Source organism: Somniosus microcephalus, chromosome 8 (genome assembly GCF_052327205.1).
Source record: "Somniosus microcephalus isolate GS21.2 chromosome 8, FLI_Smic_1.0, whole genome shotgun sequence".
NCBI classification, from domain to species: domain Eukaryota; kingdom Metazoa; phylum Chordata; class Chondrichthyes; order Squaliformes; family Somniosidae; genus Somniosus; species Somniosus microcephalus.
The window spans coordinates 22,012,523-22,030,942 of NC_140994.1; the positions used below are offsets into that span (position 1 = coordinate 22,012,523).

At 45.5% G+C, this 18,420-nt stretch overlaps 1 protein-coding gene across 7 annotated transcripts in view; it reads right to left on the reverse strand.

Annotated features, from left to right (window-relative positions):
* Positions 1-18,420, reverse strand: part of xpnpep1 (X-prolyl aminopeptidase (aminopeptidase P) 1, soluble) — a 112,766-nt gene that overhangs the window by 37,453 nt on the left and 56,893 nt on the right. For all 7 annotated transcript variants that reach the window (XR_015079187.1, XR_015079186.1, XM_085994327.1 and 4 more), the window contains exons 7-9: positions 15,513-15,608; positions 10,877-10,958; positions 2,600-2,810 (exon numbers count right to left, since the gene is read on the reverse strand). Coding sequence is in view for 5 of the 7 variants with exons in the window: in XM_085994327.1 (XP_085850453.1) it covers positions 2,600-2,810; positions 10,877-10,958; positions 15,513-15,608 (389 nt within the window). In the remaining 2 variants the exon portion in view is untranslated. The remainder of the gene's footprint in view (positions 1-2,599; positions 2,811-10,876; positions 10,959-15,512; positions 15,609-18,420) is intronic.

An 18,420-nucleotide genomic window follows, 5' to 3' on the forward strand; every position in this document is an offset into this window, starting at 1 on the left:
GGGAAAATGACAAGAGTCATAGATAGCCTGAAGTCAGAGGAGAAAATCATGATAATTGTAGGGGGTGGGGAGGGGGGGGACACAAGGTGAATAAAACTGGAAAAAATAAACAAATCAGAAATTCTCACACTCGGGAGGAAATTCCACAATTCTTAAGTGCAGGGGTCAGCCCAGTATGTGACGTTAATAAGAGATTTAAAAACAAACAGCAAAAGCTAGAAAATGGAACTAAAAACAGATAAAACTGGAAATGTGCAGCAGATTGGACAGAATCTCCTTCAATTACTGACTAACCTGTTGCGCATTCCTGTCATCATACTCTTTTTTTTCTATTGTAGAAATCTGGTCCGTTCTGGACAAGTGATGTCATGGACGGTCAAAGGTAAAACAGCCTCTGCACAGCCTGACAATCATCTGTCGAAATTGCCAACATTTAGCAATGACGGCAGCATGATGTCACATCGGCTCTGCACTGACATAGGTGACACTGAGCAGGCCTCCATCCAACCCCTAGAGTTTGACTACTCGGTGTCTATAAATACACGGCTATCTTTAAACATCTAAATTTACACGCATTTTAAGTGAGCACAAAGGTGTTTTGCAGTTAATACTTTTTTTTATATAAAAATGATACTCTGATTACAGCCTTCGACTGAAATGAACAGAATTGAAAGTATTACCCTGAACACAACTGCCATCAAGACACAGAACAGAGAATATCACAGAAAAAAAAAATCGTAGATGCTGGAGACTTGAAATAAAAACAGAAAAACGTTGGAAATGTCCCGATCAACTGATATCAAAAAATGGAAAGGCCAACCATTAGGGGTTGAGCCTTCAAGCACTTATGATGGGTTAGCTTTCGGGGGCTGATAACTTACATTTCCAGTGGTTTCTGTTTGTTTAGAACAAACGACAGTCTGCTGGCATCACAAACTGCAGCCCCTGAAAAGTTCCCATTTAGCAAAATGCATTTCCCTGAGCTGATAGAGTATGACATATTGCACGAGGCCAAAATGTAGAGAGCACTGACATTACAACCTTACTGCTGCAAGGTGAATGCCACTTCTCACCAACTCCTAACTTAGTGTAAATTGAGAGTCACGGCCTGGCCTGACTCGAGAGTGAAGCAGTGATACGCCCCAGAAGCAGTCATTGAACACCCTTCACATTCATCACCACATAGACTGTAAATTCTTGGACTTTTTAAATAAAAACTAACCTGACCTCAGGGATTTTGCCCTACTGGCTGTCTTAAGCATTTAAATTTCTTATTAGTTGGGATAGGGGCCCCGCGCAGGTGTGTGGTGGGGCCCCGCGCAGGAGAGTATCAAGGCCATGTGCAGGCCTCTCTTCTGGTCAGAATGGTTAGAGTTCCAGGCAGGAGCCAAAACGCAGTGAGCAACATTCTGCCTGGCTGGAGCCCAAACTGCAGCTGCCAGTCTACAATGGAAATGCACCCGCAGTCACCCTTGGATCATAGGTTCACTGTTACAACCATCAACAGTCTGCCAGCACTTGTATGAGATTTTTTCCAGTTTAACCCCCTACTGTTGCCTATCACCACTGCCCCATTTCTGCTCCAGTTGGAACAGTATGGTGCACACACTACTCTGTGGTTGCCAACAGACACGTCAACTGTCTGGTCAAATTTTTCCCAGCTCCCTGAGGTGAAGCCATTCTTAGTAGCACTTGGTAACCATTGCCAAGAATGAGCAAAGCTTGCTCCAATTAATTTCCAATGCCTGTGGAGGCTGGAATTTAAACCATGAGCCACTGGGAATCAACACAGCACTCCTTGAGATTTATATGCTGTCTCTTCTCATTCTCAGTACAATCATAGAACGGTTGCAGCACAGGAGGCCATTTGGCCCGTCCTGGCTCTCTGCAAGAGCTTGTCCATAGAATTCTATAGAATTTACAGCACAGAAACAGGCCATTCGGCCCAACTGGTCCGTGCCAGTGTTTATGCTCCACACGAGCCTCCTCCCACCCTAGTTCATCTCATCCTCTCAGCATATCCTTCTGTTCCTTTCTCCCTCATGTACTTATCTAGCTTCCCCTTGTTCTTCGCAGACTCGTGAATCTGAGCCCCCCGCCCCCGCCCCCAAGTGGTTGCTTTTCCCTGGGGGGAGAGTCCGCTCACCAATATTTGAGTCCAACTCTCCACGTTGAGAGTGCTTCAATAAGGAACCCATTTACTATAAGGAGACGTGTGTAATGCAGAAAGGGTTTGGATGCACTTTAAACAAAATGGTTGGCGTGGATCGGTGGCACAAAGCAGGAGTGGTGATGGTATATTGAGGTGTGGTACAGGCACAGGTCTACAATGTCTAGAACGTCCCGCTCCCCCCGCCCTTTCCCCACAGCCCTGCAATTTTTTTTCCTTCAGGTACTTATCCAATTCCCTTTTGAAAGCCACGATTGAATCTTTTTCTTACAATTGCCGCTTTTCCCCCCCAATTTTTATTCTATAGCCACATGCCAGCAGAATCCTTCGGGTACCTGTTCTACTCACAAAGGTTACTACTGTAGTTGAAAAGATTTTTTTTTTTTGTTTCAACAAATTAATATTGGATTGTACTGCCTGTCAACAGACCTTTGGGATCACTTCAGACAGAGCATGGCTGGCCTTGCTGCCGATCCAGACTTTCTCCTTAGAAGTCAAATTGGAGCAAATAGTCTGCACTTCAGTCAGAATGGATTCATACGGGAGTATGTGTACTTTGAAGCTGGGTGCTGTATCGCAATCAAGCTGTAAATGCCCTCTCACAACAGGGTCTTCCATATGCATCTCATTGATGAACAGTCTGCAGTGAAAAGAGAAACAAAACAAGTGTTGTTAGTAACCAGCTCCTGAGAATTATTGCGGCGCTGGCTTTCTTTTTCCCAAATGTACTCTTGTTTGAAATAAATAAAACTCTTTCGCACGCAGGTACAGCAAGCAATTAGGAAAGCAAATGGTATGTTAGCCTTTATTACAAGAGGATTGGAGTAAAGGGGGGAAAAATTGGGTGAGTAGCGCCACCTGTTAGCGCCTAAAGAGGCAGTCAGTGGCTGTAGCGCCACTGGCTGCGCCTCCCGCGATATTCAGCAGGGGCGCTAATGGTGGCGTTAGCCATTTGCGCTGCGCCGCCACCGATGACGTCATCGGTGTGCGCGGCGCCCCATTCGCGATATTTGGTAGCGAACGCTGCAGTTGCGCCATTCGCTACCCGCACCCGGTTCACGGGGCCTTACTGTGTCGGCAGCGGCGCAAGTTAAGGTGGAGGTGCGGGGCGGCCGCCTGCCAGCACCTCCGTCCCCGGCCTCCTGACGACCCCCCCCCCCCCACCCCCCGCGGCATTGCCGGCTGTTTCCCGAGAGCCCGGCACTTCTCCTTGGTGTCGGGCTTGTTTGCCGGCACTCGCGAGCGGGGATCGCGCTGTTGCAGGCCCCTCCCCCTTAACAATGGGAGGAAGGCCTGCAGTACCGCAGTGTGCCGTGCCGCAGCATGTGGCGCTGCAGCATGTTGCGCTGCGATATTCAGTTTCAGCGCCCTAAGAGAGACGCGGAGCGCCTCGAGCCTCGCCCCGTGTCCCTCTAGGGGCAATGGAACTGAATATCTGACGATCGCTAAAGCCTCGAACGCTGCGCTAAATCCTGCGCTCAGGCGACTTTGCGCAACTTTGGCGCCCCAACCCAATTTCTAGGCCAAGAAGTCTTAATGCAATTATATAGGGCCTGGGTGAGACCACACCTGGAGTATTGTGTACAGTTTTGGTCTCTTTGCCTAAGGAAGGATATACTTGCCATAGAGGGAGTGCAACGAAGGTTCACCAGACTGATTCCTGGGATGGGGGACTGTCCTATGAGGAGAGATTGAACAAACTAGGCCTCTATAGAAGAATGAGAGGTGACCTCATTGAAACATGTAAAATTCTTAGAGGGCTTGACAGGGTAGATGCAGGGAGGGTGTTTCCCCTGGCTGGGGAGTCTAGAACCAGGGGTCACAGTCTCAGGATAAAGGGTCGGCCATTCAGGACTGAGATGAGGAGAAATTTCTTCACTCAGAGGGTGGTGAATCTTTGGAATTCTCTACCCCAGAGGGCTGTGGAGGCTCAGTCATTGAGTATATTCGAGACAGAGATCAATAAGACTTTTGGATACATGGGGAATCAATGGATATGGGGATCGGGTGGGAAAGCGGAGGTTGAGGTAGGAGATCAGCCATGATCTTACTGAATGGTGGAGCAGGCTCGAAGGGCCGAATGGCTTACTCCTGCTCCTATTTCTTATGTTCTTATGCACTGATGCAGTTACTCTTTGCCTGCATTGCATTTTTGCAGCCTGTATGACCTTGTTTCTGAAGCAAACAAGAGAAATGAAAGTAAACAAAACAGGGAAAATAATTTGACACGCAGTCTTCAATGTTTCATGTAAAAGTCACAAAAAAAGACTTGCATTTATATAGCGCCTTTCACAACCTCAAGACGTCCCAAGGTACTTTACAGCCAATGAAAAACAACTGAAGTGTAGTTGCTGTTGTAATGTAGGAAACGCAGCAGCCAATTTGCGCACAGCAAGCTCCCACAAACAGCAATGCGACAATGACCAGATAATCTGTTTATTAGTAATGTTGGTTGAGGGATAAATATTGGCCAGGACACCGGGGATAACTCCCCTGCTCCTCTTCGAAATAGTGCCTTGGGATCTTTTACATCCACCTCAGTGAGCAGACGGGGCCTCAGTTTAATGTCTCATCCGAAAGACGGCACCTCCGACAGTGCAGGATTCCCTCAGTACTGCACTGGGAGTGTCAGCCTAGCTTTATGTGCTCAAGTCCCTGGAGTGGGACTTGAACCCACAACCTTCTGACTCAGAGGCGAGTGTGCTACCACTGAGCCACAGCGGACACAATCATAGAGATATCGCATTGAACTGGAGGAAAAAAAAGCCCCAAAATGTGATTGTCATACAAAACGCCTGACTTTTTTGGGGCATTAATTGGGCGCAAGTCATCTATTAAAAAAAAATCATCAATATTCACTCCAAATTGCTATCCAGCAGCTGCTGCTAGAAGTGCACAGATGAACACTGGGGCATGGGGAAATCGAGCTCCGTGCAGTTGAATATCCTGCCAACACTCACTGGCAAGGCTCACAAATGGACGGTTGTGAATTGGGTGAGGTACCAGAAGGTATCTGGAACAGTACCTCAGCAAGGAGTCAATGCCTTCAGTAGAGGACGGAACAATGCAGGAAGAAAAAAAGTCACCATATTTTCCTCTTATGTTTTTACATAACTGTGCGTGCAACACACGACACTTCAGAAATCAGAGGCAGAAGGCTCAGACTGCTTCACACATTTGTTGCCGTGTAGCTCCAAGTCCACCACCTGGACCTTCACTTGTCAAAGGCTAAAATTCACATCCAGCCTCCCTCTGAGGTGAAATGTTTTGCTGCTGTGACAAGGCATTGAAAATAAAATGTAAAACTGTGTCTATATGGATGGCAAGCAATGAATTACAGTGACCTCCTATTAGCGCGCCCAATTTGTTCAAAACATTTAAAGTGCTCAGACTTAAAAGAATTAAGGAGAGAAACAAAATGAGGCTAAGCTGCTGTCAGAGAGTAAGCCCCGAGCATTCACACAACTAAATTCAGCTCTCCTGCCCCAGCGGCACACCTGTAGATCTGCACAAAAAAAACTGGGTTAGCAAACCTGCCACTCAGATAAGCCAGCTGGATTTAGTGTTGCAAATACTTGAGCCAGCTTCCCGATTTCAGTCTCCCGCAATCTAAACTCAGCAGTACTGGTTAATAAGGCCATAAAAAAAGCAAACACAGCACATGTTCATTTATAGAGGGATAGAATTGAAAAGTTATGTTAAACTTGTACAGAACCTTGGTTAGACCACAATTGGAGTACTGTGAACAGTTCTGGTCTCCATATTATAAAAAGGATACAGAGGCACTGGAGAAGGTGCAAAAAAGATTTCCTAGAATGATAGCAGAACTGAGATGTTATGCCCATCAGGAAAGATTGAACAGGCTGGGGCTCTTTTCGCGAGAAAAGAGAAGACTGAGGGGTGACCTGATAGAGGTCTTTAAAGATTATGAAAGGGTTTTATAGAGCAGGCGTAGAGAAGATGTTTCCACTTGCGGCCGAGACCAAAACTAGGGGCCATAAATATAAGACTGTCAGTAATAAATCCAATAGGGAATTCAGAAGAAACTTATTTACCCAGAGAGTGGAACTTGCTGCCACAGGGAGTGGTTGAAGTGAATAGCAAAGATGCATTCATGGGGAAGCTAGATAAGCACATGAGGGAGAAAGAAATAGAAGGATATTTTGATGAGGGGTGTGAGGAGGCTCATGTGCAGCATAAACACTGGCATGGACCTGTTGGGTCGAATGGCCTGTTTCTGTGCTGTAAATACTACAATAGTGCGAAAGTGGCTTAAAGTAGAATGCAGTTGGCAAATGAATTGAGGAGAGGTGGATGGAGCAGACAAAGTGAAATGAGAAGCAAGAGAGCTGTAGAAACACTGAAGAACAGGAAGGACAGTTTAAAGCAATTATCTTAAAGACACTAGTTATGTATTGTCAGAGCTATTTACACATCACATACACAGCAATGTACACTGCTGTGGAAGAATGACAAGAGAGCAGCAATAAATGCGATTACAATTTGGAAACAAAATGAACCTAGAAAATTAGTGACAGTGAACTGGCTTTGTAATGACAGAAAACAAGATTGTGTAAAAATTAATAGGAAGGTATATTAAAAAAAGAGTGGATTCATACAAAACAATGTTAATAATGGGGTTTCAGTCGATCAGGGAGCTGCAATCAAGTGAACACACAAACAAGGAGAACATTTGAACAGGTGACTGCTTGCTTTAACATAAACCTGAATAGCTAATGAGCTAGCATCAGGTAAGTGGCATTAATGCAGGTACAAAATATAAATCCTACTTGAAAAACACATTTAATCAGAGATCTAAATTCACAGTAGTCCTACACTTCAAACCACGGGTTGGAATAATAAATATAAAAAGAGAGATAACAAGCAAATATGACAAATGCTGGAAATCTGAAACTACAAAAATGCTGGCAATGCACAGCATCTGAAAAGAGAAGGCATAGATTAACGTTTCAGATACTCATGGTTCTGACAGCCAAAACATCAAGCCATCTCTGCTCCCTTTCCAGATCTTGATGGGGCTACTAAATATTAAAATATCAATAGCCAGTTAGCTACTTATTTTGAGCAAAAGGACAAAATCCTAACATCTGTACACACCTCCTGACAACTTTTCCCACGATAAACTCCTGTGTCCACATTTATAATAGAAACACGTCTATGTAAACTGGTCATGGTATGATTACACTCTCCCTCAGTGGAGGCACTGCAGCGCTACACTAGTGGGAGGGTGTAATTACAGTGTGACAAGTTTGCATAGGCTTGTTGCTTTCAAAATGCAACTTTGTTTTTTTTTAAAAACGTGTTAAATGCAGAAAGCTGGTGTGTCTCTCTGCCTCAGTGTCTGATAGCTACTTTAATTAAGAATGTTTGTATTTTCTAACTGTCAACATAACCAGTTCTAATCACGTGAGATAATTACAGGCTGTTTGCTGCAAATTTCAACTCACTTTTGTGAACTTTGGAACTTAATTACAACGAGAAAAACACGTTATTCAGTTTATAGAATTGGAAACAAAAGCTACAACAGGTGTGCAATCAGGAGTCTTTTGTCCCTCACACTCTCACACATACAGCCTCCGTTTAAAAAAGTCTATATACAAAAAAAACTATCAATTTTACTTGAATAAAGATTTTGAAAACTGTCCCCTAGCTATTCTAATAATGAAAAACGTTTGACCAGAAACTGCTACAATAATACATCAGTGTAGCTGTCTCATTGGTACTGATGGATCCTGAGAAATTAGGCAAACTGTACTTGCACAATCAGAATCCAGCTCAGGGTCACAGCTCTGGATAAAAGGACCAAGCATAAACTTTTAGGAAAGGCTAATGTCTTCAAGTAAAATCTTTAAGGCATTAAAAAACTTAAAAGCCGACTAAATAGATAAAGTTAAACAGGTTGTGAAATATGTGATTAAGAGGTTAGTGTGCAAAGTTAAAGCACATGGGATTGGGGGTAAGGTACTGACTTGGATAGAGAACTGGTTGGCAGACAGGAAGCAAAGAGTTGGAATAAACGGGTCTTTTTCCGAGTGGCAGGCAGTGACTAGTGGAGTACCGCAGGGATCAGTGCTAGGACCCCAGCCACTCACAATATATATTAATGATCTAGACGAGGGAACTAGATGTAATATCTCCAAGTTTGCAGACGACACAAGGCTGGGTGGGCGTGTGTGCTGTGAGGAGGATGCAGAGAAACTCCGGTATGATTTGGACAGGTTGGGTGATTGGGCAGATGCAGTATAATGTGGATAAATGTGAGGTTATCCACTTTGGTGGCAAAAACAGGAAGGCAGATTATTATCTGAACGGCAATAGATTGGGAAAAGGGGAAGTGCAACGAGACCTGGGTGTCCTTGTGCACCAGTTGCTGAAGGTAAGCATGCAGGTGCAGCAGGCAGTTAAGAAGGCAACTGGTATGTTGGCCTTCATAGCGAGAGGATTCAAGTACAGGAGCAAGGATGTCTTGCTGCAGTTCTGCAGGGCCTTGGTGAGACCACACCTTGAGTATTGTGTGCAGTTTTGGTCACCTTATCTGAGGAAGGATGTTCTTGCCATGGAGGGAATGCACTGAAGATTCACCAGACTGATACCAGGAATGGCAGGAATGACGTATGAAGAGAGATTGAGTTGATTAGGCTTATGTTCGCTAGAGTTTAGAAGAATGAAAGGGGATCTCATTGAAACTTATAAAATTCTAACAGGACTAGACAGACTAGATGCAGGAAGGATGTTCCCGATGGTGGGGGAGTCCAGAGCCAGGGGTCACAGTCTGAGGATAAGGGGTAAGCCATTTAGGACAGAGATGAGGAGGAATTTCTTCACCCAGAGAGTGGTGAACCTGTGGAATTCTCTACCACACAAGGCAGTTGAGGCCAATTCATTAAATATATTCAAGGAGTTAGATATATTTCTTAAGGCTAAAGGGATCAAGGGATATGGGGAGAAGGCAGGGACAAGGTACTGAGTTTGGATGATCAGCCAGGATCTCATTAAATGGCAGAGCAGGCTCGAGGGGCCGAATGGCCTACTCCTGCTCCTATCTCCTATGTTTCTATGTGAAATTGTTTAAACTCTTATTTTGGACATAAGAAATTTCAGTTAGTGAGAAAACAAATGGCGGATCATAAACGTTTTCAGAAAGTATTAAGTGATTTTGTGGGAATCCAGTTGTCAGATAGTGCAACCAGCGTGATAGGCAAAACCCATTTTAAATGTGGACACAGGAACTTATAATAGGAACAAGTTGACATAAAAGTGCACCAAAAAGTGACAACAGAAAGTCAAGTTGTGCAGACAGGAAGTGTGCACAGATCTAAGATTTTTAATGCTACAGCTATAACATACAGGGTAAAAATATGGTGAAATAGGATTTATGCTCCTGTATTAGTACATGCCTATAAAAATTGACATGTAGGTAGTCTAACTTATATTTAAAAATAACACTTGAAAAAAATCTATTTCTGCTCCCTCGATTAAGTATTTCATTTGGGTGGTGGTTGGTTTGAAATACTTCGCATTAAAGGGCTTTTGATTGACAGCATCACAATGTAAATGTCTGAAGTTATTGTAACATAGATGAGAAGCAACATAAAGTGCTTTTCATTTTCCCAATTCCACCACAGTCCTATGACATTTTAGTGAATAGGCCCACTCATACACAAGGGAAGCAAAAATATACTAACTCCAGTGCATGTTTCCTTGGCCTTGAAGGTCCCTCTTTCAGTCAGTCTTCCTGCCTAGCTCTAAATGCATGTCATAGAATCATGTTCACAGAATCACAGAAATCACAGAAGCCCCACAGTGCAGATAGAGGCCATTTCGGCCCATCGAGCCTGCACCGACACATATCCCACCCGATCCCCATAACCCCTACACCAACACATATCCCACCCTATCCCTGTAACCCCATGTATTTAATCCCCCTAACACTAAGGGTCAATTTATCATAGCCAATCAACCTAACCCGCACATCTTTGGACTGTGGGAGGAAACCGGAGCACCCGGAGAAAACCCACGCAAACACGGGGAGAATGTGCAAACTCCACACAGACAGTCGCCCGAGGCCGGATTCGAACCCGGGTCCCTGGCGCTGTGAGGCAACAGTGCTAACCACTATGCCAGAAGGAGGCCATTCAGCCCATCGTGCCTGTGCCGGCTCTTTGAAAGAGCTGTCCAATTAGTCCCACTCCCCTGCTCTTTCCTCGTAGCCCTGCAAATTTTTCCTTTTTACGTATATATCAACTCCCCTTTTGAAAGTTACTATTCAATCTGCTTCCATCACCCGTTCAGGCAGTGCATTCCAGATCACAACAACATGCTGAGAAAAAAAAATTATCCTCATCTCCCCCTTGGCTTTTTTTGCCAATTATCTTAAATCTGTGTCCTCTGGTTACCAACCTTCCTGCCAATGGAAACAGTTTCTCCTTATTTACTCTACCAAAACCCCTCATAATTTTAAACACCTCTATTAAATCTCCCCTTAACCTTCTCTGCTCTAAGGAGAACAATCCCAGCTTCTCCACATAACTGAATTCCTTCATCCCTCTGAATTTACAGTTTTGAAACTTCTGATGTCAGGCAATGTTAAAATGACATTAAAAAACCCTTAAATTTAAATGTTTAAGCTATGCAGCAATGTTTTAGGTAACATAAAATGGAGGGTGCTTTTTGCGCCCAAATTACCTAATGGAGTTTAGGCCAATGATAGCGAAGGCGAAGAACACCGGATTGTATTCTATTTCAGAGCCACGAAGGTTGAATAGCCCTGTGGGGGGGGGGAAAAAATAAAAATAGTACAGCCAAGGTGTTAACTTAAGAAAACATTACAATGAAACTTAATCTTGTCAAGGCTGGAGACCAAATACAGACTGGGCCATCGCTTTGCTGAACACCTCCATTCAGTCCGCAAGTGTGCCCCAAAGCTTCCGGTCGCCTGCCATTTTAATTCTCCATCCCACTCCCACTCTGACCTCAGTCACCTAACATTGTTCCAATGAAGCTCGAGGAACAGCACCTCTTTCGATTAGGCACATTACAGCCTTCTGGACTCAACATGGAGTTCAACAATTTCAGATCATAACCACCGCTCTCATTTTTTTTGGACTGCAGGTGCTAGTAATGATTTTGCTGTTGCCATTTACAGCTCCTCTAGACCATCTTTTGTTTCTTCACTTGTCCCATTACCGCCCCCTTTTGCCTTGCACCATCATCCCCTTTGTCATTTAATCACTCCTGCCTTCTACCCGATCACAGACCTTCCCTTTTGTTCTTTCCTAATCTTCCCCCCACCCTCCCTTTCACTGCCTCTGTACTTGCTTAAAACCCATTACATCTCTAACCTTTACCAGTTCTGACGAAAGGTCATCGACCTGAAACGTTAACTCTGTTTCTCTCTCCACTGATGCTGCCTGGCCTGCTGAGTATTTCCAGCATTTTGTTTTTAGTTCGGATTTATAGAAACATAGAAGATAGGAGCAGGAGTAGGCCATTCGGCCCCTCGAGCCTGCTCCGCCATTCAATGAGATCATGGCTGATCATCCAATTTCAGTACCCTGTCCCTGCCTTTTCCCCATATCCCTTGATCCCTTTAGCCTCAAGAAATATATCCAACTCTTTCTTGAATATATTTAATGAACTGGCCTCCACCGCCCTCTGTGGCAGAGAATTCCACAGGTTCACCACTCTCTGGGTGAAGAAATTCCTCCTCATTTCAGTCCTAAATGGCTTACCCCTTATCCTTAGACTATGACCCCTGGTTCTGGACTCCCCGGCCATCAGAAACATCCTTCCTGCATCTCGTCTGTCCAGACCTGACAGAATTTTATAGGTTTCGATGAGATCCCCTCTCAATCTTCTAAACTCCAGTGAGTATAAGCCCAATCGACACAATCTCTCCTCATATGTCATTCCTGCCATCCCAGGTATCAGCCTGGTGAATCTTCGCTGCACTCCCTCCATGGCAAGAACGTCCTTCCTCAGGTAAGGCGACCAAAACTGCACACAATACTCAAGGTGCGGTCTCACCAAGGCCCTGTACAACTGTAGCAAGACATCCTTGTTCCTGTACTCGAACACTCTTGCTACGAAGGCCAACATGCCATTTGCCTTCTTAACCGCCTGTTGCACCTGCATGCTTACCTTCAGCGACTGGTGCACAATAACACCCAGGTCTCTTTGCACTTCCCCTTCTCTCAATCTATTGCCATTCAAATAATAATCTGCCTTCCTGTTTTTGCCACCAAAGTGGATAACCTCACATTTATCCACATTATAGTGCATTTGCCATGTTTCTGCCCAATCACCCAACCTGTCCAAATTGTACTGGAGTTTCACGACATCCTCCTCACAGCTTACCCTCCCACCCAGTAGGTGCGGTATTTCGCTTTTGTTAGGATTTTAGTTATACCTACCACAAGCTCCATACCCTTGCCACCAATTCCAGCCCCACCCTCGGCCACTGCCTCAGCTTCAAGCAGACTGCTAGAAATCTCGACATGCTTATTGACCCTGAGCTCGCGACCCCATTTCTCCTCCATCACAAATGCTGCCTACATCCCTCTCCATAACATCAACATACTACTCCGCAGTCCAAACGTTAAACCAAGATCTTGCATCATGCTTCTGAGGTCTATGGTAGGATTTCTTTTAAACACACGTGTTCAGTGAATACTGTAAGTTACGGAATGAGTTCTGGTTTAATGCATTTATCCGAATGTAATACAGGAAACTCTTTGATATTTGGAACCGACGGGACCGGGATGGTGCCGGTTGATTAAAAATTCCGGATGACGGAGAGGGTTATCTACCGAGGCTATTTTTAACACAAAAATTTAAAAAATCAAGAAATGTGCAGTATACAGTAATTGGGTACTCACCTACAGAATGTTGTGTTAAATGGATGGTGGAAGATGCTTGATTAAGTACAGTACTGCCAGTTGAGGGTAATCCATAACTCTTTAATTACTTAACAGTAAAACAAAACTTATACAGTAAACAGAAAAATGGCGGATCGGAAGAGACTACCGGCAGCGCGGGAGAGTCAGACTCCTGTTATTGAGGTGTTCGGACTTCCGACAGTGCCAAGAAACCGAGTAGTGGCAGTTTGGAGAACTACCCCCACTGACTAACTCGGCCACCACAGGAGACTCGGACTCGGCAACATTGCCAGTTATTGAGGTGTTGTTTTCGGAGTATGAATTTTGCCGGTTAATAGAGAATTCCGGATATTTAGGTGCCATTTAAGTGAGAGTTTCCTGTATATATGTAAATAAATGATGTAGATGCTGCTAGAGTTTAAAGAAGTACAGCTCTAAAATCACTGTCAGATATAAAGTTGATTGAAAATAACTTCCGCTTCAAATATAACTTTATAACTTCATACATATCTACCACTGGAAGCAAGCATTACATGACTTGCAGCATCTTCTAGTGGCAGAGTACAAGTATTGCAATAATCGGACAGAAGAAGATGCAATCATTACTTAACAACATTTCACAAACATTGAAGAAAAAACATGCCGTAAAGGCACACAATTTCAAGAGAAGTGCAGGCCAGTACTAAACGGTGGTGCCATAATTACCCTGCAAACAATGTGCCCATTAAGCTGCGCGGCCGTGCAGCACTCGAGGTTCCGCGCAGCCAGCTCGCCGGCTTTTAAATGGAAATGCCAGATGCACGGAATTTTGAATGTGCAGCGCAGCCCGTTAAAGGGGCCACACGGCCCCCCACAAAAAAATTAGAGGGAACATTGCCTGCAAAGTTACGCTATATGCTGCAGAACAGATGTACAACAGATCGCATATGTCTTACTTGTCAAACAGATCATTTGCCAGATACTGTAATTTAGGTGTAAGAATTCAAGGGGGGGGGGGGCGGGGGGGATTGATAATATTCCCAGCTCATGCTGGCGAGTGCACAGCTCAATGTGGAACTGAGTCATATACACAAGGAGGTGCCCCAGGTTCTAGAAACATAGAAACGTAGAAGATAGGAGCAGGAGTAGGCCATTCGGCCCCTCGAGCCTGCGCCGCCATTCAGTGAGATCATGGCTGATCATCCAAATTCAGTACCCTGTCCCTGCCTTCTCCCCATATCCCTTGATCCCTTTAGCCTTAAGAAATATATCTAACTCCTTTTTGAATATATTTAATGAATTGGCCTCAACTGCCTTCTGTGGTAGAGAATTCCACAGGTTCACCACTCTCTGGGTGAAGAAATTCCTCCTCATCTCAGTCCTAAATGGCTTACCCCTTATCTTTAGACTGTGACCCCTGGTTCTGGACTTCCCCGCCATCAGGAACATTCTTCCTGCATCTAGTCTGTCTATCCCCAATCTGTGCAAGTTGGCTGATCTCAGGCCAGATGGCAGCTGGATCGGTGCAATTTACCTCAGCATGCCTGGGTTAAGGAATGGGGGGGGGGGGGGGTGGAAAACCAGACAGGCCTTCCACTCCTGATTGCTCTCTAGTGACAGGAGCTGGAAGTGCACATAGGGGAGAGCAAGATTGCCCTCAGCTGTGATGCTCCTACAATCAAAAAGCCTGTTGTCATTAAGGGGGAAATTTTCCCAGCCCTGAGGAGGCGGGACTGCCAGGAAAATAGCAGAAACTGGGAGAGGGTACCGATCCCGCTCCCAACCCGCCTCCATGCTATCTTCCCGGGAGGCGGGTTCCCGAGTCGCAAAGAGGCTGCTCAAGTGGGTGTTAAAGATCCCACAGCACTCTTTCAAGAGAGAGCAGGGAGTTCTGGTGCTATCCTGGCCCAACATTCCTCCCTCAACCAACACCAAGATAAGACAGATTCACTCGACATTCATCCCATTGCTGTTTGTAGGATCTTGCTGTGCGCACAATGATGTTTCCACTTATTGGGGAGTCTAAAACTAGGGGTCATAAATATAAGATAGTCACCATTAAATCCAATAAGGAATTCAGGAGAAACTTCTATAACCAGAGTGTAGTTAGAATGTGGAACTTGCTACCACATGGGAGTAGTCGAGGCAAACAGCTTAGATGCATCGAAGCTAAATAAGTACATAAGAGAGAAAGGAATCGAAGGTTATGTTGATAGGGTTAGATGAAGTCAGGTGGGAGGAGGCTCGTGTGGAGCATAAACACCGGCATAGGCCAGTTGGGCCGAATGGCCTGTTTCTGTGGTGTAAATTCTATGTAAATATCTGTATGGTACTTCGGGATATTTCTGAGACATGAATAGGTGCTATATAAATGTAAATTTTTTCCTCGTCCATAAAACTTTGTTTTTAAATAGCATTGGTTTTTCAATTGTTAAATTGTTAAAAGAAAAAAAAAATGTACCCACATGCAACTTCATCAAGGGCTGTGATCACCAGCCAACTGGCATTCTTCTCTGCCATCTTCGCACGCTGTTGTACAATCTTGTCTTGCCATGACATACCTGAAAGGGAGTTAAAACACAATTACTGGAAACTATAAGCATTACTTCTACAAGACGAAGCAAGGATTTACATTAGTATTCAGGAACAGAGGAACTGGGGGAGGCCATTCAGCCCCTCGAGCCTGTTCCCGCATTCAATGAGATCACAGCTGATCTATATCCTAATTCCATCCGCCCGCCTTGGCTCCATGTCCTTTAATAGCAAAAATCTATCAATCTCAGATTTAAAATTATTAATTGAGCGCGCATCTACTGCTTTTTGTGGGAGCGAGTTCCGCACTTCTACCACCCTTTGCGTGAAGAGGTGTTTCCTAACGTCTCTCCGGAATGGCCTGGCTCTGATTTTAAGGTTATTTCCCCTTATCCTAGACATCCCCACCAGCGGACAAAGTTTCTCTCTAGCTACCCTATCGATTCTTTTCAAAATCCTATAAACCTCAATCAAATCTTCTATATTCCAGGGAATGCAAGCCTAGTTTATGTCACCTCTCCTCATAATCTATCCCTCGGAGCCCTGGTAACATTCTGGTGAATCTGCGCTGCACTCCTTCCAAGGCCAATAAATCCTTTCTAAAGTGCGGTGCCCAGAACTGTCCACAGTGCTCCAGAAGTGGTCATAGAAACATAAAAGATAGGAGCAGGAGTGGGCCATTCGGCCCCTCAAGCCTGTTCTGCCATTTAATGAGATCATGGCTGATCATCCAAATTCAGTACCCTGTCCCTGCTTTCTCCCCATATCCCTTGATCCCTTTAGCCTTAAGAAATATATATAACTCCTTCTTGAATATATTTAACTAGCTGGGGAGCCCCGCGTTGCGAGGGCAATTTTGGGGCGTTTGGTCTCCCTGCCCCTGTGTGTCCCCCCTCTCCCTGTCATGTCCTCTCCCTGTCCTATCCCTCCCTCCCCTCTCTCCCTCCCTCCCCTCCCCTCTGTCCCTCTCTCTGGCCCCTCCCCCTGCCTAGCGCCTGAGGTCCGGTGCCGTTGCTGAGGTCCCCCGCGTATCGCGCGGCTGATGGACGGCTGCTGCGGGCGGGCGGCGCATGCGCGGTGAGTGCGGGCGGCGCATGCGCGGTGAGTGCGGGCGGCGCATGCGCGGTGAGTGCGGGCGGCGCATGCGCGGTGAGTGCGGGCGGCCCGCGGGAGCCGGCAAGGCCGTTAGCGAGCGGGAAACTTCGGGCGGCGCGCCCGCGCTCCGTCCGCGACACCCGAGAGGGGGAAGTAGAGAGAGACAGAGAGGGAAGAGGAGGAGAGAGAGGGAAGAGGAGAGAGGGAAGAGGAGAAGGAGAGAGAGGGAAGAGAGAGAGAGAGAGAAATTTTTTCAGCTTCAGGCCCCGAGTCTCCCCTGCGCGAGGGTGAGGAGGAGGAGGGGGGGGGGGGGGGGTTGCTAAACACAATATAAAACTCAAATAAATTGTTAATTAATTGCCTAACACAATTGAAATATTTACCTTAGTTCCCTAACACACAGAAAGTGTGGGGGAAAAAATCGTGGAAAATCAAGATGGCGGCCACTCACCTCGGTTCAGGAGGATAAGGCCCGCCCACACACCGATTGGTCGACCGGTCAGGTCACCGAAGCGTAGGATTGGTCAATCGTCGAGTCACTCGACACTCAACTGTAGGAAGACCTCGACGTCACACGGTCGCTAATGAGATGCTAATGAGCGGAACGCTGAACGTTTTTGGGATACCGCGGGCGGGATTTTTGTCCGGCCGAAACGTAAATACGCCTATGACCGGTCCGGAATCGCAAGCTTTCTTTTGAGGCGACGCGCGCGTCGGTACGCTCTGTAACTTCCAAACATATAGAGACCAGGCGGACAGACAGACAGACAGACAGAAGAGCCGCTTTATATATATAGATGAATTGGCCTCAACTGCCTTCTGTGGTAGAGAATTCCACAGGTTCACCACTCTCTGGGTGAAGAAATGCCTCCTCATCTCTGTCCTTAATGGTCTAACCAGGGCTTTGTATAGCTGTAGCAAAACTTCCTCCCTTTTATATTCTAGCCTTCTAGCTATAAAGGCTTACATTCCACTCCCTATTTATTGGAGACCCTAATGTAGGAAACACAAAAAGCAGCCTCTTGACCCCATAACCCAGACTCCGGAGCAGAACTGAAGAGTGGTTTTGTCGGAGGTGCAATCCTTCAGGTGAGATGCTAAAGCAATGTTCTGTCTACACATTCCTGTGGTTCAGGTGGACGTTAACGATCACCTGGTACTATTCCAAGAAGAGCGGGAAATTTTCCTGGTGTTCTGGCCAATATTATTCCCTCAACCAGCGCCACCCAAAAAAGATTAGCTGGTTATTCATTTCTGCCCAATTGTGGGCACCTTGCTAGGTCATTGGTGCATTTACTTATATAACGGTTACTGAACTTCAAAGTAATTTATTGCACGTGAAGTGCTTTGAGCTGTTTTTGAGTGCCGTGGCGTGATAGGGCTCCATACAAATGCAAGTCTTTCTTTCTTTTATAAAATTCTGACAGGACTGGACAGACTAGATGCAGGAAGGATGTTCCTGATGGTCGGGGAGTCCAGAACCAGGGGTCACAGTCTAAGGATAAGGGGTAAGCCATTTAGGACAGAAATAAGGAGGAATTTCTTCACCCAGAGTGTGGTGAACCTGTGGAATTCTCTACCACAGAAGGCAGTAGAGGCCAATTCATTAAATATATTCAAGAAGGAGTTGGATATATTTCTTAAGGCTAAAGGGATCAAGGGATATGGGGAGAAGGCAGGGACAGGGTACTGAATTTGGATGATCAGCCATGATCGCATTGAATGGCGGAGCAAGCTCGAAGGGCC